This window comes from Brachypodium distachyon, chromosome 3, assembly GCF_000005505.3.
Source record: "Brachypodium distachyon strain Bd21 chromosome 3, Brachypodium_distachyon_v3.0, whole genome shotgun sequence".
In the NCBI taxonomy this organism is placed as follows: Eukaryota; Viridiplantae; Streptophyta; class Magnoliopsida; order Poales; family Poaceae; genus Brachypodium; species Brachypodium distachyon.
In genome coordinates, this window is record NC_016133.3 from 39828 (window position 1) to 60331 (window position 20504).

General features: G+C 45.8%; 2 protein-coding genes and 1 long non-coding RNA gene across 5 annotated transcripts; 2 read left to right on the forward strand and 1 right to left on the reverse strand.

The window, feature by feature from the left end:
- Positions 1-300: 300 nt before the first annotated feature.
- On the reverse strand, positions 301-3725 carry LOC100842864. The gene is made up of 4 exons (XM_010235342.3): positions 2717-3725; positions 1204-2628; positions 973-1087; positions 301-749 (listed from the first exon to the last, which is right to left on the reverse strand). The coding sequence occupies exons 1-4, from the start codon at positions 3326-3328 to the stop codon at positions 535-537; spliced, it is 2367 nt and encodes a 788-aa protein (XP_010233644.1). The 5' UTR covers positions 3329-3725; the 3' UTR covers positions 301-534.
- LOC104583396 lies at positions 3704-18376 on the forward strand. 3 transcript variants are annotated; one of them, XR_002965437.1, is made up of 10 exons: positions 3704-3840; positions 4002-4053; positions 13635-13699; positions 13798-13863; positions 13976-14014; positions 14328-14588; positions 14818-14928; positions 15022-15178; positions 16203-16460; positions 16579-17088. It is a non-coding gene; the product is annotated as an uncharacterized LOC104583396 (long non-coding RNA). The 3 variants fall into 3 exon arrangements; XR_002965438.1 differs by lacking the exons at positions 3704-3840; positions 4002-4053; positions 16579-17088 and adding exons at positions 13073-13131; positions 13348-13443; positions 18013-18376; XR_731107.3 differs by lacking the exons at positions 13635-13699; positions 13798-13863; positions 13976-14014; ... (2 more) ...; positions 15022-15178; positions 16579-17088 and adding an exon at positions 18013-18376.
- A 949-nt stretch (positions 18377-19325) lies between these two features.
- LOC100843470 (NDR1/HIN1-like protein 26) lies at positions 19326-20191 on the forward strand. The gene has a single exon (XM_003570709.4). It carries the CDS (start codon positions 19438-19440, stop codon positions 20020-20022), a length of 585 nt encoding a protein of 194 aa, XP_003570757.1. The 5' UTR covers positions 19326-19437; the 3' UTR covers positions 20023-20191.
- The last annotated feature ends 313 nt before the right edge of the window (positions 20192-20504 follow it).

Genomic DNA, 20504 nt, shown 5'->3' on the forward strand with positions numbered 1-20504 from the left:
CAACTGACAGGGATATATTCTTCCTCTAAAAAAAGGCTTTGCTGACCGAAATAAAAACGGATTTTTCCAGTTTCGGTCTGTTCGGCTTCGGTTCCGGGTGATTCGGTCATGGGACCCTGATCACACCACTCCTAGACTGGATCACTCTGCAGCTCGCCACAAGTTCACCCATTTTACTTTACTTGAATATCCATATAGTATAACTCAAGAGGATCATTCTAATAAGCAAGCCAAGAAATTGGATCTGAAATTTTATGAGAGGGTAGATATACCCTGTCGCGATGTTACCAACAAGCTTCAGAATTTAACTTCCAGCTGAAATGCTGATTCTTCTTCTTTTTCGTTCCATTTCTTTCAGAACATGTGTGTGTGCAGAATGCCAGAATCTAGCCAGGTAAACTATCATTTACACAAGAAATTACAGTTCTGTGATCACCTCGAACATAGTTAACAACCGGGGAGGAGGGAAAAAAGAGAGACCCTCAACTTAGCCAATAATATCACACATCAATGAAACAAGGACAGAAAAAAAAACTAGTCGAGGGCCCTCCAAACAAGATCCCGGGACGAGTCAGATATGCTTGCAGCCTCAGCAATCCTGACAGCCATCACCGACTTGTATGTCGCGAGGTTGGCGTTTTCCATGAGAGACTGAGCTCTACTGCGCAGTTGAACAGCCCTTTCTACAGCCTGTTTTGCTGCGCGTTCAGCTTCCACGACTCTCTGCAAAGCCTCCTCTTCAGCATTGTCTGTCCATCAAAATGCACAAAAGAATTAGTACAATATCGTTCGATAACTTCAGGAGCTGAATGCCAAGGTAAAACATATTTTTTTGAGCACATCATGTTTACGTCGTTTGGTGGTGTATGGGTTCGCCACAGCAAAAGGAATTCTAGCATCACAATTCAAATACAGAAAAATAATACTTGTTGCGGCACCCCAAAGCAGGGCTTGTTACAGAGTTGCAAATACCTCGCAAGAAGATTCCAGGCTTTCCTCGGCCAGTTTGGCGTTTTGGCCTCTTCAAAGATCTCTTCTTCTTAACAGAAGATTTTTCTGATAGTCTTCCTCGCCTTACCGGTGCACCCTTAGGGAAATCAAATGCACTGGTTAGATGATATGACCGGATGCACGCACACACATACAGATAGATAAAGATTAAAGCGGGGGGATTAGGTACATGGAGATAAACTCTAAATTTACCTGAAATACTCTTAGCAATGGTGCACCTTTCTTATATCTTTTACTTATCCAATATTCATATACGGCAAGGACATTATCGTCCTTTCCTATAGCCGGATATGTGGAAAGAAGCTGATCCACATCACTGGTTCCCTTGGGATTGTTGTAGGCCTCCCTTTCGAGCAAGGTTATTATTTTCTCGAAATCTTCAAAGGAAATGTGGTTCAGATGGGAGCTTCTTCTATCAGAAGCCCCATGGTTCAGCTGAATGAGCCACTGTTCATCCTCTGAGTCCATGTCATAAGCTGAATCCCTTGAGAGAGCCCGTGCAACTTCATCATCCACCATTCTGATATAGTCCGGCACAGGGCGTGAAAAAGGATCTGTTACAACCCCTCCCACGCCGTCAGAAACCTCATGTACACCTGGAATTGGAATAATCTTTCTCTGAGAGTTGCGCTCCCGGCCCTCAATGTGCAACTCTTTGAATAAAAGCCAGTCCGACTTATCAGAGAACTCAAGTTTCCATCCATCTTCGACTGCCCAAATGTAGGCATGGTTGATTCGGTTAACAACATAAAACCTTTGCTCTGAAGGCTTAAGAGAGAATCTAGTAACACTGTTTAACTTCACAGCTATGCACCACCCATTGCGATTTGATAGTTCTAGCATAACCACAGCACCTTCTTCTCTCCAGCACCTATCAGCTTGAATGATTAAAAGGTTTGCTTTGCAGAGAAAAGAATCTATATTTTGCCTAACCTCAGACAAATGCAGCTTTTCATGTGTGTGCTCAACGGGACTTTTGAAAGAAGACCCTTTTTGCTTCCCATTTGATCTCACAGGAGTCGAAACATCACTGTCATCCATGTTTTCAAGCAAATCAAGAGAAATGTCAAATGCCGGTTTGGGTTGGAAAGGTTTCACGGAAACCTCTGGCCCAGTCAAGGCTGGCTTCAGTTCTGTCAGAGAGGTCATGGTACCCTGTTTCATCCCAATCGCCATGTCGGGAAATCTTGCTGCAAGGCGACGCCGACTTACAGGACGCCTCATCGAGCTTCTCTTCCTTTTGTGCTTCTTTAGCCTCAGAGCATGCATCGCTGATCCTGAAACTTGTTTAGGGGGCACATAATCCTGGAACACTCTGCAAGCGTCATCGCAGCGCAGATCAACAGCAGGTTCAACATTCAAAGCGCTCGGAGACCAGGAATCTGCCTCCAAAGCATCTCGAGGATACATTTCTTCAGTTCTGCCAACCAGACCCATGCTCCGCTGAAATATGGCCGGCAAATAAATGGAGCGAAGAGCAATCATGGAATGCAAGCTCTGGAAGTAGGAAGGAAGTGCAGAGAAATTGACCGACAGAAGTGGTCGAGATTGGTTGGCGTCACGAAGCTCGCACCACCCGCAGTGCACCGTAGCCATAGTCCTCTGAAATGATGAACTCTGCAGGAAGAAGCACATATATCAAACCAGTTGCAGAAGGAACTAGTAGTAGTAAAAGAGTGGCACATGAGAGCTGTCGGAAGCTTACTGTTCTCCGGCGCCGGAGCTTGATAAAGTGCAGGCCGAGCGATGCGAATACGGTGGCAAGAGCGGCAGAAGAGAGGAAAGAGGCCAGGTTCCGGAGCTTGCTCCGTTGACTGTGGTGACGCATCCACCGCAGCAGAGGGAGGAGAAGGCGCAAGAAGTGATGAGAGCTCCCAGAGCAAGATGTGTCGACGAGGACGACGAGCAGCGCAACACCATTATCCACAAGGGTCGAGGGCTTAGCATCCAGGTCCAGGAATCCAATCCTTGAGGCAAATTCCCTGGACGAGGAGGAGCAGGAGCACGGAATGTAGCTGGGGTTGTCGTGGAGGGAAGGGGCGACCTTTGGCCGCTTGTCCTTCCTGGTGAACACTATCCCAAACCTCGCGTCGTCATGCTTGGGTTGAGCTGGGAGCTTCCGCTTCCGCTTTCGGCTGTAGACGATCCCAAAGGACCTCGTGGATGGTGCCGGCGGCGGCCTGTGGTGGAAGGCGTCCTTGGGCCAGTGGGATTTGGATAAGGCGAGGCGGTCGCCGCAGCAGCGAACCCCTCTGGCGGGCTTGGTCGCCTTGGGCACGAAGACACGCGTGGAGCGGCGGGTCCCGACGGATGGCATGGCTACGGAAAGCGGCGGCGGTGGGGGAGGTCAGATGAGACCAGATCAGATCATCCTCCTCCAGCGGGAAGGTTGGATCTCAACGGCGGCGAGGTTAGATTAGATCGGGGCGGCGGCGGGGGATTTGGCTTGCAGGCTTTGCTCGCTGACGGCGGCCGGGTCGAGAGGTGGAAGATGAAGATGTACCGGTCAGTTAGCGTAATAAGAGTCTGTACAAACAATCACAGCCCACTAACGTGTCCAAAAAAAACAAAAACAAATCACAGCCCATGACATGAGCCCATGAGCCCAGCCAAGGATTCCCCAAAATTCCACAGCTCCAGCGCCGCCTGCGCCTACTTGCTCCCGACGGGCGACGGGCTTCACCTCCTTGGGCACTGCTAGAGAGAGCGATTCTAGGGTTGGCGAGCTCCGGGTCTTCGTGGAGGCCCTGCGTGCAAGAAGGACCCGTCCTCCCTCCCTCCTCTCCGACCCCAACCTCGCCTTCTTCAGGGACTACCTCTAGAGCCAAGGTCCGATCCGTGCTCTTCCCCCTCCCTGTTTCCATTTCGGACGCTTACTGATTTCCGGTTGCTTTTGCGTCAGACATCTTCCATGGATGACCTCAACATGAGGGCCGGATGTTTTCTCTCTAGTTTACCTCTTCATATAATGGACACTGATGGTTTTGCAGGTGGAGCCTAATGCCCACAACATTGTGGAAGTATGACAGGCTGCGGAAAGAGGTACATTTTTTTTAAAATAGTACGATTTTTTTAATTATTTTCAAAAATAATAGGTGTTTTTCAAAATTTTCAAAAATAACAGGCAGATGCCGATTGGGCCCAGTCGGCCTGGCCCAAGCTGATTAGGCCTAGTCGGCCTCGGCCAGGCCGATTGCCGGCCGCCTACTCAGCCCGCGGGGCCTGGCCCAGGCCGACTGGACGAGTTGGTTTTGGCCAGGCCGATTCGAAGTAATTCTATTTTTTTCTTTGGATCCTTGCGGTCTTTTGAACTAAAATACTCGACAACTTGGATAAAAGTAACACGCCGAATCCGATTGGAAGTAATTAGTCTTCGCCGCTAGTTCGTTGCATGATCAACGCATACACGGCTGAGGCCCATTTTTTGTCTCGAATCCTTGCGGTTTTTTGAACTAAAATACTTGACAATTTGGATAAAGAGTAACATATATCGATAATTTGCTGGACAATTTCTGTGTCGATTCTTTATTGTTTGTTTGAACTGAAAGACTTGACATTTGGATAAATTTGGATAAATTAACATACATCGATAATCTGCTGGTTACGGAACCAAGGCACGACTAAATTAACATACATTGGTAATACCGCAATTGGACATAATTAAAGATAGCAGATACATTAGAAACACAAGCACTATTGAGTCCACTTAGGCTATTTTCCGCTCGTATCGCCACGTTCTTCTGCAGCCTTTACCACGGCGGCCCTTTCTCTTTGCCTCTCCCTTTCCGCCTCACGAGCATCCTTGCGCCTTCGTTCCTCCTCTTGCATCTCAAGCGCTTTCTTCCTGTTTTTCCTTAGTGCTTCGTCAATCCAACGACGTTGTTCCTCCCTATGCTCTTTCATCTCTCTCTCTTGCTCCTCTTTCTCCTGGGCTGCAGCTTTTTCCGCACGCTCCTCCGCGTGGAAACGCTGCCATGCATTTCGGGACCTTGTTTTGATCTCTTCCACCGCCCAATCCGGCATCTTTGTGTCAGTCCAACGATACCACATGCATAGGGGCGGAGGAGACTACAAAATAGCCTACTGTTACAAATCTGATATGACACAGAAAACATGTTTTAGAACATCTAAATGTGCTTACCGGAGGCTTGTCGTACGGCGAAACCGGGACAGGTGGTTCATACTCATAGTTCGCGCACATGAAAAACCTCATGCCCAGCTTATCTGAAAAATCTGTCACCTCCTTCACTTTGCATAGATTGCCGCACCAACACCTGAAATGTTCCACCCCCCGAGGCAACATCGCATCTTTCATCCTCCTCGGCCTCTCGCCCTGGTCCGAGCAAGGCAAACTCATTTGGGGACACTGGAATATTGGAAAAAACAGTTGTGGGAAGGATGCTTGGATGACTACCGGAGATGAGGTATTTATAGGCTCTCAAACTCATTCTCCCGCCACCGTTTCCCGCCTCGTTTTCCCGCCTCCTTTTCGCGCCACCGTTTCCCGCCTCCTTTTCCCGCCAGTGTTTCCCGCCTCGTTTTCATGCCACCGTTTCCCGCCTCCTTTTCCCGCCACCGTTTCCCATCTATTTTAAGTTGTCGGTTTTAATTTCAGTCTTTCTATTGCATATGTATTTCAGTCCTGCCGTTATTTATATGCAAATGTAACTCGAATAAGAATGCGAAAATTAGTAACATGTCTCTCTCATACATAGGTAGAAATATGTCTCATACATAGGACCTACATCCAAATATCAGGCACGGCGTCTGGGACGGCGTTCCGGGGGTGCCTGTGGCGTGGTCCAGCCATACCTACGAGGTGGCACTACGTTACGCGGAGGAATCACGGACCCATCCTCACGATACTGTGTATCCTCCTGTGTGGGGTCTGGTGGCGGAGTACTGAACATCCAGCTGTGTTGGACAGAATAGTCCTCTCCTTGAGTGTGATCCTGCTCACTACCCCACGAGGGTTCGGACAACGACGACTGATGCCCGTAGGCTCCTGCATGTGAGAAAGTACTTAGCATTACAATTGCGTAGCAGGCATGGTATTGGACAGAATAGATAGAAATATACATACCCTGTGGCTGGGTCTGTGGACGAAACTCGAAGTTCATCCTGGGACTCTGCTGGTGCTGCCACGCCGAACCTCCAGCCTCAAAAGAGGGCTGCTGCTGGTGCCACGCCAAACCTGCAGCCTCAAAACAGGGCTGCTGCTGGTGCCAATAGTCGAAAGAAGACTGCGGCTGGTGCCACGACGAACCTCCGGCCTGCTCAGGAGGAGGTGGCCTGGGCGTCGACTGCTCTGGTAGACGTGGACGCGGGTGGTGTCGGGGGTGCGGTGCTTCCTGCTGACGTGGCCGCTGCTGGTGCGTGGAGTGACGAGGGGGCCGTACGGACGTCTGGTGGTGAACGACGTCCGAAGTGCGGGTGCACGTGATAGCCGCGTAAACAGAGCGTAACTTCTCCTCCATTCGTCTAAGCCAGGACTGGTGCGGCTCCCGTGGTAGTAGAAGTGGACCGGTCGGAAGCGAACGTCCATACGCAGCGAACTCGGCCTGTAAATCCTGTGTCAACTGAGCCTGCAATTGGCACGAAGAGTATTACATATATATGGCAAAGTACGTAACAAACACATGCATTATGTTAAGAGAAGATACTTACCGCGTGCTGTCTAGAGCCTGAAGTAGACTGGCTAGGGTACATATCTCGCAAACTCGGCTCGGCTATCTCCTGGGGGTGAGAGTGCTGAATGATGCTCAATCGGGTAGCTGTCATGTACCTCTGCAAATATCCGTTGAATAGATCGAGATCAAATTCCGCCAATGGCCAAACCCGTGTCGTCGCAGTCTCCCACTCTGTGACGTATGATTGAACCCTCTGCAGCCACTGAGTCTGGGTCCTGGTACTTCCCTTCCTGGTAAACCTGAGATCGCAATAGAAAGTTGAACAATTAAATTATGGACAATTCTGGACGACAATCATAAATTGGAGAACTGCACATACCTGTGGACGATCTGTGGAAGTGGATCCTCCGTCGGTGGAGGAACGACCAACCGGCATGCCCCAAACTGCCTCATGACCATTTGCTGGGCCATCTCCTCCACGCAGACATCGAAGATGATCTTTGATTTTGTCATCCAGTAAGCGTAATCTCTCGTGCAGACCGTGGACATTCCGCCAGGGTATCTATCCTCGATGGCGTCCTGTGTGTACGGCTCCCAGACAACCGCCTCAGAGTGCAACACGTCGAACTGCTCGTTGAATGATGGGTAGCAATTCCTGACCTGATCGTGTGCAAAGCGTCTCTGTAAAAAAAAGAAGTTAGCTTCATTCATGGTTTATGTAAACTAATGTATGAATTTCACATTCCACGTACCTTGCTACGTGTCCAAATTGTCGCGAAAGTAGGCAGGTCGATGTGTTCTAAGTCAAACAACTCCTTCTCAGGGTTAGGGTGATCACCCGTAACGTCTGGTCGGCCGATAGAAAACCTCTCCCACGACCAGAGCTGCAACAATAAAAGACATCCAAGCAAGGCTGACTTGGGCAACGCAAGCTGGCAAGCGTTGCACATACCTCGGTACGTAGCCGCTAGGACGGCCGAACCCCAACTCCTCTGTGTGATGTCGTCACCACAAGTTGCATTCGCGATCTCCACTACAATAGGGATGTAGCGTGCGCTAATGGTGGTGACGTGGTTCTCGGTGAACATCACCTTCCCGAGAAGCCACATTACATATGCCTCAAGGCTCCGAGTGATCTGAGGCTCAGTCATTTGGGTCTCTGGATACCCAAACTTTTGAATCTGCATGCAACAAAAACCAAGTGTTAGTAAACCCATGCAAGTATATGAGTTATGCTCTTAGATATATTAACTTAAAACACATCGATCTAACCTGGTAATTGAGCAACCAATCTAGCTTAGGTCCGTGAGCCTCCTGTGAGTGGCCCAGCTCCGGCAAGAATACCTTGAAAACGTAGGTCACAAATTAACACATAGTTCCACATAGAGTACAAATTAAAACACAGGGCACAAATTGACACATACATTGAAAGCGTAGTGCCATACCCTCCTGCAAATCAGCTGGTGCCGCAACGGTCCTATGAGATCACCCACCAATGGTAGTCCCAGCAGCATCGACACATCCTGGAGAGTGGGAGTCATCTCTCCCCAGCGAAAGTGAAACGTGTGTGTCTCGGGCCTCCATCTGTCCACTAAGCAGCTCACCAGCGAGTGGTCAATTTGTAGCCGTGTAGAGTTGAAGCCTCGTCGCTCGCCCTCTACCATTTCCGCACGAGTTGCCTCAACAAGTCGTGCGAAAGGTAAAAGGCCAGCCCACTTCAAACTGCATAAATAAAATGGACATGCAAGGGATCAATAAATAAAATGGGCATGCAAGGGATGAATAAATAAAATGTAAATGTAAGGGATGATTGAATAAAATGTACATGCAAGGGATGAATAAATAAAATGGACATGCAAGGGATGATTGAATAATTACCGCTGAATCCAGGCAGGGTGTATCATCCAATTTTCCTTAGGAGTGCGCGTGACAAGGGGCTCGACACTCCCAGGATGCGCTACCAATCGAGCAGCCCGATGCTTACTCTCAATCTCTGGAGATAGCAATGATACTATCTCCATTTTGTAACTGCAACATTTATAAACATAGTTAGACATACAAATTAAAGTGAAGCATAGTTAAACCGAGAGCACATATTAAAACATAGTTGAACAAGGCATAAAAATTAACACACAGTTCCACACAGAGTACAAATTAAAACATAGGGCACAAATTAACACTTAGTTTCACAGAGTACAAAATAAAACTTACTTCCACATAGAGTACAAATTAAAACTTAGTTTCATAGAGTACAAATTAACACATAGTTTCACATATAGTACAAATTAAAACATAGGGTACAAATTAACACATAGTTTCACATATGCAGGATAAGCCTAGTTTCTTCCTCTCCCTCGTCGTCCACGTCTCCCTCTTCCACGGGCTGTAGCTCCACCAGTACCGAAAGTTGGACAATAAGTGTCCCTGTGGCCAAAATGGTTGCATAGAAAACATTGTCGTGACGGTCCTCCGGCTTCAGATTCATCCATATCATTTCGGATGCGCCTGGACGGGCGTCTGCCTGTGTCTGTCCGCAGTAGCCCGAGGTCAGGGATGTACCGCCTTTCACCAGGGGTTACCTTGTTGAAATTGCCCATTGCACGAAACCCTAGCATCTCACCCGTCCATGTGCTAAGCACAGACTCTTTCAGGTAATAGGGAGACACAAATGAGATTGCGTCCATCCCTAGCTGCCCGCAAGCAGCAAGTACATGTGAGCAAGGAAGGTGAAGCAACTTTGGTGTGTTGCAGGTGCACTCACACGTTGGCCACACTTCATTTCCAATCTTCACCTCCTGTGTCCTCAATTCATTTCCAACGCCAAACTTGTCAGTTGGCAAGCGTACCTCAAACCTGTGTTCTTGATTACCGATGGCGACGACAGTATGAGACCTAGCTTTTTTCATCTTCTCATACATGTACTTCATAATCTTTTCACAGTACGGTGTATTTGGGTTGTTCATGATATGCATTTCAGCTCTCTGGCGTCTTTCTCTGAAATACTTCACTGTGCCATGGAAAATACCCTCGACGATGGCTGTAAGTGGTAAAGCCCTATTTCCCCTCAGGACAAAGTTTTATGTTTTTGCCAGGTTAGTAGTCATGACGCCGTACCTAGCGCCATGTGTGTCGTGCAGCAAAGACCACCGCTCCAGAGGCTCGTGCTCTATCCACTACTGAAAGTTTTTAATCTGCCTCCCAACCCTTCTCCTAGTGCCGCGTGGGTCAAACCCTAGCAAGTCACAAAGCCCAACAGGTTCTACCTCAGATGGTCCTGTTCCAACTGCTGTCTGTGCAGCCACTGCTGCTACATGTGTTGCTACCACCGCCTTTCGTGCCGCTGTCCTCTCCCTAACATGTTTCTTCGTGAACTCATCAAGATAACCACGTATCCTAGTGTCCTTCCATTGTTGGTTCTGTTTGCAGAGTTTCTTGAATAGATTCATAAGTGACTTGTTCCTGAACTGCGAGAAGAAGTTGGCCCCCAAATGCCGCATGCACCAACGACTCTGCATGTCCTGCCATGGAGCCTGTTCATCAGGCCCAGGGTTTGTCAGTGTCCTTATCGCACTGAGTATGCCTGCATGTCTGTCATGAAGGATGCACACATTCGGCTTATCATGCACAACTGCTCTCTTGAGCTGCCTGAAAAACCATAACCAACTTTCAGTGTTCTCACCCTCCACGAAAGCAAATGCGAGCGGAACGATTTGATTGTTGCCGTCTTGACCAATGGCGGTCAAGATCTGCCCCCTGTATTTGCCAGTGAGAAAAGTGCCATCTACGCATAGCACCAGTCGACAATGATGGAAAGCTTGGACGCATACACCGAAAGTGAAGAACAGTCGTTGCAGCACCCTCACAGTTGGATACTCTGGGTGCAGGAAGTGTTGGATGTCGACATAGGTGCCTGGATTACGGGCTTGTAGTGTATGGAGGAGGCGGACAACAGAGTCGTACGAGTCGAAAAACGAACCAAATCTTTCCTCAAGAGCCCTCTACTTAGCCCTCCAAGCCTTGCCATACGAAATGTTGTACTTAAACCTTACCCTGACCTTATGCATGATGGCCTTCACTTCCATTGCTTTGCTCTCCACTATCTCCGTGTAAAGCAACCGAGCAAGAAGCGTCGACGAGAGGTTACGATGGTCTTGAGGGATACTGGGAATGACACATGTGTGCAACACCAAGTCACTCACAACCCAATCTATGTCATACTTAGGAACATAGCCATGCACCCTCCCGGGACAATCTATTTGTTCGCACTCCATTGTCAGATATTTTTGTGAAAAGACTGTTGTTTTGAAAACCCTTTGCGTGGACATTGCCCAAGCAACTATGGCATCCTGCAGATGTTTCTTGTCAGGAAATCTGTCACCCTTCGCAATGTTGTTCTGATGATATTGCCATGCAGAGTCGTGCCCATCGTTCACGGTCATAGCTGAAGAGAAGTGTTGATTCCATGATGCAGGAATCGGCACCTCCTCTTCGTCCGACTCATGAGACTCATCGTCATAAGAACTACGACCATCTGTATCTTCATCCTCCATCTCGTTCTGCAAGTGACCATCTTCTTCGTCCGCATCTGCCTCGCCAGTGTACTCATCCTCTCCTACTGCCCCGGAGCTCTGGCCTGATTCATAACCACCACCTCCAGCATTCGACACAAAGTTTGCATTGGACAAGTCATAACTTGATTCACCCTCGCCTTCAGCTGGATTGGTCTCATGAGCGACAACCTGGATTAAGGCGACAGGTGTAGTTCCCCTTTTCTCGCAACTTTCTAACCAGCGCACCCACTTTGATGTCCGGTCTATCGGCCTCAAAACCCAGAAAATATTTGAACTTGACTTGGTCCACAATGCTTGCACACGGACGGTGTATGTTTCAGGATTGAGCGCTAAACATCCTACCAACCATTCCTGCAGCTGACTAAACGTCCATGCTTGAAGGGCCGTTAGATCCAACTCCACATACTTAAACTGACTCATATCAGCTCCGTGCTCGGTTGTTAAGACAGTACCGGAACCGTAGTAAAAAACAAACTTCACTACACCGGACATCTCTGATGCCTAAAAAAATGTTTAGACGCGTCAAATACTAAGCAGTACGGCATATAAAAAAATGTTTAGATGCGTCTAATACTAAGCACTACGGCATATAAAAAATGTTTACACGCATCTAATACTAAGCACTACGGCATATAAAAAATATTAATATGCGTCAAATACTAAGCAGTACGGCATATTAAAAATATTAATACGCGTCAAATACTAAGCAGTACGGCATATAAAAAATGTTTAGACGCGTCAAATACTAAGCAGTACGGCATATAAAAAATATTAAAACGCGTCAAATACTAAGCAGTACGACATATAAAAAATATTAATACGCGTCAAATACTAAGCAGTACGGCATCAAAAAAAATATTAATACGCATCAAATACTAAGCAGTACGGCATATAAAAAATATTAATACGCGTCAAATACTAAGCAGTACGGCATATTAAAAATATTAATACGCGTCAAATACTAAGCAGTACGGCATAAAAAAAATCTATTCTATCAAAACATATTACTCCCGGCCATAATATTTAGACGCATCAAATACTAAGCAGTATGACATTAACAGTTGTCCAAAATAATGAGCACTACCAAACGCTAAAACATACTTCTATATATACATACACACATATCCTCATAAACATATACATTATAGGATAAATACGTGAGAGATTAGGATTTGCCCTTGAAGCGTGCGAACCCCAACCTTGAGCAGCCTCACGGTCACCGGATGAGCACCACCACCACCTCCAAACTCCTCCAAACCACCACCATTGTCCCAACTTAGGAACACGAAATTAGCTCAAAATGTTCAACGAAAAGAGTAGATCAAGATGTCATTGGGTGCTAAATAGCAAGGGGATGCAGTTTTGTGGGTTAAACGGGAACAAAACTCACTAATTTTGGCTACAAATTGGGGGCATTTTTGAGGAGGAAGAAGGGAAGAGGAAGAACAGAAGGGAACTGGGCACTGGCGCTGGGCTGCTCGGGTTCGGCCTGGGGAGGAAGAAGGGAGGGAATAAAGGGAAAAAGAGAAAGGCAGGCGGGCCCGCGCGCGGTCGGCTCCAGTCGGCCCAGGCGAAGCCGAAAGCCTAGTCGGCCTGGCCCAAGCCAACTGGCGTGCCAGTCGGGCAGCCCGGGAGCAGGCGGCCTGGCCGAGGCCGACTGGGCCTAATCGGCTTGGGCCGGCCGACTGGGCCCAATCAGCCTTGCCCAGGCCGAGGCCGTATTATTTTTAATTTTTTTGAAAAACGCGTATTATTTTTGAAAATGATTAAAAAAATCGTATTATTTAAAAAAAATTAGCCGGAAAGAGAGGGAAGAAAAGAAAGCCGGGCGTGATCGGCTTCGTCGACACGCAGAGGCACAGGTGACCCAGAGGTTATATATGGCGGCTCCCTCACCGCCAAGCACTCGCACGGAGCAGGTCAGCTTTTCTCCATCCCCTCCCCCTACCTGTTCTCCACTTCTCTCTTCTCTGCTCTCTCATGTCTCTTCTCTGTCTCCTCTGTATCTTAATCTCCCAATCTCTGAATCTCTCCTCTATAAAGTAAATTGTTGGTTAGTGATTGTTGTAGGTTTTAATTCATTTTTTCTGGAGGAATTTATTTGTTCGGTGCTTGTGAATTGTGATTGTCATCAGGTTGCTTGTTTGCTCAATGCTTATGCTTGAAGAGATCATGGTGGTTGGTCCTGCATCTATTTCTGTCAGTTGGGTTGTGCTCCCTCTCCATTACAAGTAATTGTGATGAAACATATGGTTGATGTGTGTTGAAATTAGACTGTCATTTCTTCAGTTTTGATTCAATGGCAGGAGCAGCTTGTGGTTTTCCAAAGTACTGATGATATATGTGTCTCGATTTGTTATTTTTTTGCAATTACTCTCATGCTAAATATGCAGCGCATTTATATGTATTTCTACTCTTCTAGACATCTTGCATCAATCATTTGTACTGGCTCTGCCATCGGAGACAGAGTCTGCTAGTCCCTGTCCTGTGAGTTCCCCAACCTTTTTTGTTGCCGGTGAATGGTGATTTGCAGTTTGCTTTGCTCACATTTTCCTTGCCTTGTTTGTTGGCTCAAATGTGGTAAGGCGAAGTCAACAGAGGAAAGGAGATTTTGATTTGTGCTCATTGACGGTGAGGTCTACTCGGTGCTGGTGAGTTGGTCATTTATTTCTGATCCGCAACAATTGGTTGTGCTAGTTTGCTTACTCGCACTTATTTTGTGGTTGATTTTGCTTCATTATTCTTCGTGGCGGATGTGCCAAGGCTAAGGCAGGAGAGGCGAGGCGTTTTCAATCTCTTCAGGTTGGGGACCGGAAATATATATTTCAACAAATTGCACTCCCCCGTCCATGTTATTGCACTGTTCTTTTAAATGCAATCACAATATTGTCAAGATGCAATCACACTTCCTTCTCTACAAGCTTGTGTTATTTGTAAACTTTTAATTTTGCTCAATTATAATCACTTTGCATAGAATACATGTAGTTCTGGAATTTCTTACCTGATCTTGTGAATAATCAGCGTTCTGAAAATTATAAATATTGCAAATATCCTGATACGCACTTGTAAATTTGGATTCTAATAGATTGTTTTATCTTATGCTGTTAATGAACAGGCGAAAGACTCACCAATTGGATCATTCATCATAGCATAACTAGATTCATTTGGTGCACAATGAATCTTAAGTTCTTAACTCTACTCTTTTGACTGTTTTTGGGTTACTTTTGCTTCCAACAAAGGGTGCCACTGTGTTACTCACAAATATTTTGGGGTTTTCCATTTGAAATTGTAACCTCCTAGCCAGGATATCAAGTGTCAAGATCAAAGGGAGGGGAGGGAGGAGGTTGGGGGCACACCTTGACGACTGCAGATTAAGGTTAGCTTCCATCTGTCCAAGTTGTTGTTCTCTCTTTGATATTGGGGTTTTAGCAGGTTGATTTTTGTTTGGGTTTGTGGTTCAACAAAATTTTCTTTGTCCCTCTCTTCCTCCTGCCGCCGCCATGAATAATATTGCATTCCTAGATTTCTGTTCCGGATTGTGGTTCAACGACCGCTGTAATGCATGGAAAAATGATTTCGAGGAATCAAATCAAATTTGGCTGCAGGTTTATCTTAGGCCGTTATATTGGTTTTGGGGAGAAGGTATCAGCTGGAACACTTAGAAGGCAATCATGTTTGAATTCCTTTCACGAACCAGGATTGTTTGCAACAGCAAGGTGTTTCTTTGCAATCTCAGGGTTTTCTGACTTCACAATTGCAATTCCTTTTCTTCATGCTCTTATTCCTTTTCTTCTTCTCCTTTGCTGCAGGTCTATCCCTGCGGCATAGCCGGATATGTCTGGTGCCTCTTGCGTGCTGGTTCATTCGCCCCTCCATCTTCCATCTGAAGAGTTTGTCCATCGCCTGTCGGCCTTTTCTCCTGCGCTGAATCTGGGGCTGTTATATGTGCTGCTGTTATATACTCAGGTATTTGTTTTTGGCTGCAAAAAATATCCCGGGGAGATTCAAACTTGTGTGCTGGCTCATATTTTTTCAGTGCAATTTTTCTGGCAAGCAGACTCAGTTGCATCTTTTTTTCAGTGCAATGTTTCTTGTAAGCAGCTGCAATTGCATCCTTTTTCGATTCAATTTTTATGCCAAGCAGCTGCAATTGCAAGCTTTTTCTACTGCATTTTTATGCCATGCAGCTGCAATTGCATGCATTTTCCAGTGCAATTTTTATGCCAACCAGCTTTCAGTGCAATTTTTATGCCTACTAGCTGCAATTGCATGTTCATAATTATCAAATTCAAGTTCAACTTTTGAAAATGAAATTCAGGGGCTTGTTTTCGAAATGCAGATCACACCTAATATGTGAAGTCGTTAATTCTTTTTAGCTAATTGTGTTTTCAGTAGGTTCAAAGTCATAAATTTGTGGAGGGAAATAACCAAAATTCTTGCTTTTATCTATGTCCATTAGATCTTTGATTTGAGGCTTACATAAATGTGACTGTTTGTTGTATTTAAACCAGGCAACTGGTTTTTCCAAAACAATAGGCAACTGTTTCTGTCTATATATGCTTCCGCATTTCTGGGTTTTTTAGCATTTTTAAAGTGTTATTAAGGTGTGTTGCAGGATTGTGCAAATATAATGTACAATAAGCGCAATTGAGTTCCTAGTGCCTACTAGTTGCACTTTTGCAATTTTTGGTTTATTGAGTAAATTGAACTGAAGGTGGACTACAAGATTTTTGCAATTACTGTTTGTTCCTGGTGCAATTGTATTTTTTTTTATCAATAAGACATCATCAACATGTTGTTCGGTATGAAGAGATTTTAGATCCTTTTATATATCGATATTCACACACAGATTTGTGATGCTTACAGGAATTGATTTTTTGCAATATACATCAAGTGCAATTGAATTTTCTAGCATCAACTAGGTGTAGCTATGCATTTTTTCTGTTTTATCCCTGAGAGTTGATCGTAACTGTTTTTTTCCTGGACGCAGGCAACTTTGAGTTTTTTTTTTGTGAGCCGCAGCTGCCTTTTATGATTTGAAGCAAAGGTGGGCTTCAGGATTGTGTGCAATTGTGTGCTCTAAATCATCCAATAAGATTGTGTTAATTTAGCCTACCAATACATGGTAGACCTAAATTTTGAATGCAGGCAGCTTGTAAGAGGAGATTACTGTCAAGCTGTATCTTATGCTTTTCAAGGGAAGGCGGGGGAGAAGAACAAGGGGTAGAACATACCTTGATGATCCAAGGTTAGTTTCCATGGCTTCGTGCTTTTTTTGATCATCAAGGTAGAACATACCTTGATGGTAGTAATTGGATCTTTTGTTTGTTTCAGAAATTTCCTGAACTAATCACAACTGTTCTTAGGGTGCCTCGGAGGGGTGATATTCTGATTTATGCTAGAGACCTAGATGCCGAATGCTCAATCCAGTTTCGTGTCGACACGGATGGTCGATTGGCTACAGTAGGCTTAGCTGGGTGGAAAGAATATGTTGACAAAGTTTCTCTAAAGAAAACCAAGTGATATTTGTCCTTATCTTCAAGGAACTAGCTCGTCTAGTAGTCTGCGTCAAGGGGATCTGAATGATCTTTTGCCGGTTGGAGTTTCTGTCATTTTGTTCATATGGCTACCCACTGGTTATGGTCATACTTATGTTGTTGCTATAGTAAAACTTAGTAGCCTAAATAGACTGAACGTGCAAGCTCGTTTTGGTCCTGTTACCTAACGTTGAATGGTGTGTTTTGTATGTTGGTTCCATCGTGTACATGGATGTTGCTCTCTGATCTCTTTTGAAACTTACTACTGTAGATGCAGTCAGCATCTAAAGCTTTGTCTATGTGTACATTTTCATTGATAAATGATGTTCTTTGCGAGCCTTTTTTTGTTTACTTTGGGCTGTACTGGAAGGATTTTGCAGTCTGAATGTCTCTGGACACAAGAGAACAGGTTTGCACACCAAAAACCATATTTTGCTACGTTGTAGCTTGCACCTATGTTTTTTTGGTGCCAGAGCTATCACTTTGCATCTTTGTGTTTTTTGGCGGCAAAATGTAGCAGTTTTTTGATTTGTTTGCTCAATCTGCCGGCTATAGAAGATTTGACTGAATTTGTGCAAAAAACCAGGCGACTGAAAAAGAGACAAAAATCAGGCGCCTATTTTTAAGGCAAAAACCAGGCGACTGGTTTGAGCTCCAAAAGCAGGCGTCTGTCCAATAGACAGACCCTATCCTTTATAGTGTAGTTCCCTGGTATAGTTTAATCTTCTTGGTAAATCCTGGTGCTGGAAAGGCGCTGAGTGCGTGAGATTCACCCTTTAAGAGTAGTACTACATAATTCTTGTTCAAGTCTTTGTCTGGATGTAGAGTAGTGGTAAGGGGTACAAGCTAGGGTGCAAGCTTGTGAGGTACTATTATGGAAGGTGTGGATTAGTTTGGCTGAATGTTCTGTAATTGCATCGCACATGCAATCTTTTCCTTCTCTTAAGCATACTAGAACCTAGTACTGCTGGACTTGATATGTTTGTTGATACCTTTTTAGTACTACGTGGATCATCAGAGATTTTTGTAATTCAGGGTAGTATTGCACGGTTCAAATATTTGTACAGAACCACCCTTCGATTCCAGCCTAAGGAGCTACTCACGGTAGTATTTTGCATGCCTAGACAAAGTCGAGCTGTTTTCTGTAAACTCTAATACATGGAATCACTGCATATTTACTGCTCCAAGTTGTGCAGGATAGCTACATCATTTTACTCATGTAGTTTCCGGTGAAAATGACCCTGTTATTAAAATTGTCTGCAGTGGTGAGCAACCGTGCCAATTTTGCAAAGCACCAAGCCAACCCCAAGGTGGGTCCAATCATTGCAAAGATGATGGCGAAGTTCAATCAGGCCCAGTGAAGATGGTGAGCTCGTAGTGGTGATGCGCGAAAAGCACGGTGGTTAAGTGCATCTGGAGGTGTTTGTTTAGCAACCGGTGGAAATACGTGCGGAAACAAGACTCTTTTCATGGGGACATTGGCTTTTTACTTTTGGGGATGCAGGCAAATGACAATTTGGGGATATGGTGGTTATTATGAGCTGTACTGAAAATGTTGTGATGTCTGTCTGTTTATTTTCTGTTTGAAGAAGACAGCTGGTGAATGTTTAGTCTGTACTTGGATTTATCCCAGGATCACATCGATAAAGCCTATCATAATGATTTTCAACTGAATTTAGTCACTAGTGTTGTGTGGAGGGCCAACTCTTGGCCAAGTCCAGTTAGATCTCAGAGTTGGTATGGTTATTATGGCCTGCATTAGCAAAGTGGGGTTGAGAATGAGTGGTGTAGTGGGCTTGAATGTTCGGGAATCCACTTTGGTATATGTGGTTACCTTTTTCCTCCAAGGGATTTCACGTTTCACATCCAATCCAAGCAAAGAAGAATCCACAGAGAACTTAGCTGGCTGCTACTCCACTTTGTGGAAAAGAAGAAGAGAAAGGTTGCTTTCTTTCTTTCTTTCTTCCTTCCTATCTGATGATTGTTTTGGTTAAACCAGTGTGTATATATATAGCTCAAATGAAGTGCTTTCTCTCTGATCATGTTTACTACTACCTGCTAATTAACCAACCAACCTTGTTCCTTGGCAACTTTAGCATCTCATGATGTATTATCCAGCGGTCCAGCCATCGCAATCCGTCTCCAATCTCCATCAAAGCAGGGCAGGGCAGGTTGAGGCAGGTGCTTGCTCTTCTTTTTCTTGAGGGAGGAAAAATGGTGCATCTAAAGGCAAACAAGTAAGGCTGCCTGCCTCCTCGATCTCATTCGTAATCATGTATTACTAGCCACTGAGGGTCGTTTGGGTAGGCTGTTTTTAGTTTTGACAAAACGTCGTATAATTTAAAACGGAGGAGGAAGTAGTTAAAAATATGTATATATTTTTACAAAATTGGGGAAATCTGTGAGTGGTAGTAATACTATCGTAGCAACAGTGAAAATGAGTTTTTTTTGCGAGTAAAAAAGGATATATTAAGGGACTCTAGATGATGAAAGGAGTATTTATGACGTTGATGATATATCACAAAAAACACAGACAGGCCGGCCCGGTGGGCCTTTACCTCCTCCACCTTGCTTGTATGTTAAGAAAGACCAGACCAGACCAGCAGCACTACTACTAGTCTTGTCTTGTGCTCCTGCACTAGCTCTCGATCAGCCTCCAAGAAAAGAAAAGCAAAGAAAAGCTCGTTCATGTCCCTCATCACGGATGATCCCGGCGAGTCCCCGAGGGACTGCGCCACCAAGCATCACCACCGCCGTGGGCGTCGGCGGCGCGTGGTGATCGCGGTGTCATCGGCGACGGCGTCGCTGGTGTCCCTGTCCATCATCCTATGGCTCACCCTCCGCCCTTCCAGCCCGACCTTCTCGCTGCTGGCCGCCACCGTGGTCTCCTCCAACGCCACCACCACCCTCATCGTCGACGCCGCCTTCGTGGCGCACAACCCCAACGCCCGTGCCGCGGCGCTCTACGACCGTCTCCAGCTCCACGTCCAGGCCGCCGGCATCCAGCTCGCCGCCGCCTCGCCGATCCTGCCGTTCCAGCAGTCGCAGGGCGACGTCGTCATCTCCGCTCAGGCTGCGGCTGCGGCTGCGGCGCCGGCGATGGAGGGGACAACGGCGCCGCTGCTTCTGAGGTTGCGCGTGGAGGGGCAGCTCCGCTGGAAGGTGGCCGCCTGGGTGTCCGCCAGCCACGTCATCACCGCCGACTGCGTTGCCGTCGTGCCGCTCAGGGCCGTCGTCGCGCAGGGATCCCAGTGCGCCACCACCCTATCCTAGATTAGTTCAGTTAACACACTGTTATGTAACTCATACTCATCTATATATATATCCTATAATGTACAGTAATTAATTCTACGTTTACATATATATAATCTGATATATATATATCCCGGAGATCGATTGTCTTTTCATATTAACAAGTTATCTGAATTTTTTCCTGAAAAAACAGTTATCTGAATTTATTTTCTCTAGTTTCAGTTCATTTTAGTTCGTGATCAACCTAACGTACTACTAGCTCACTGTGTGTGCTAGAGTAGTTATAATTTACAGGATAAAACGTTGCACTAATATTTTGCACTAAATTGCACGCCTTCACAAATTACAATCTTAGGACTTGTCGCATAGGTTGTAGGTGACTGAGATTTCCCGAAAATTAGGCATCTAAACATTAGCCAAACTCAGAATTTTCAAAATGGCATAGGGAAAACAAATTGTCTTTTTGTCTTCCTACCTACGAGTTCGGTAAATCTATTCGGCAT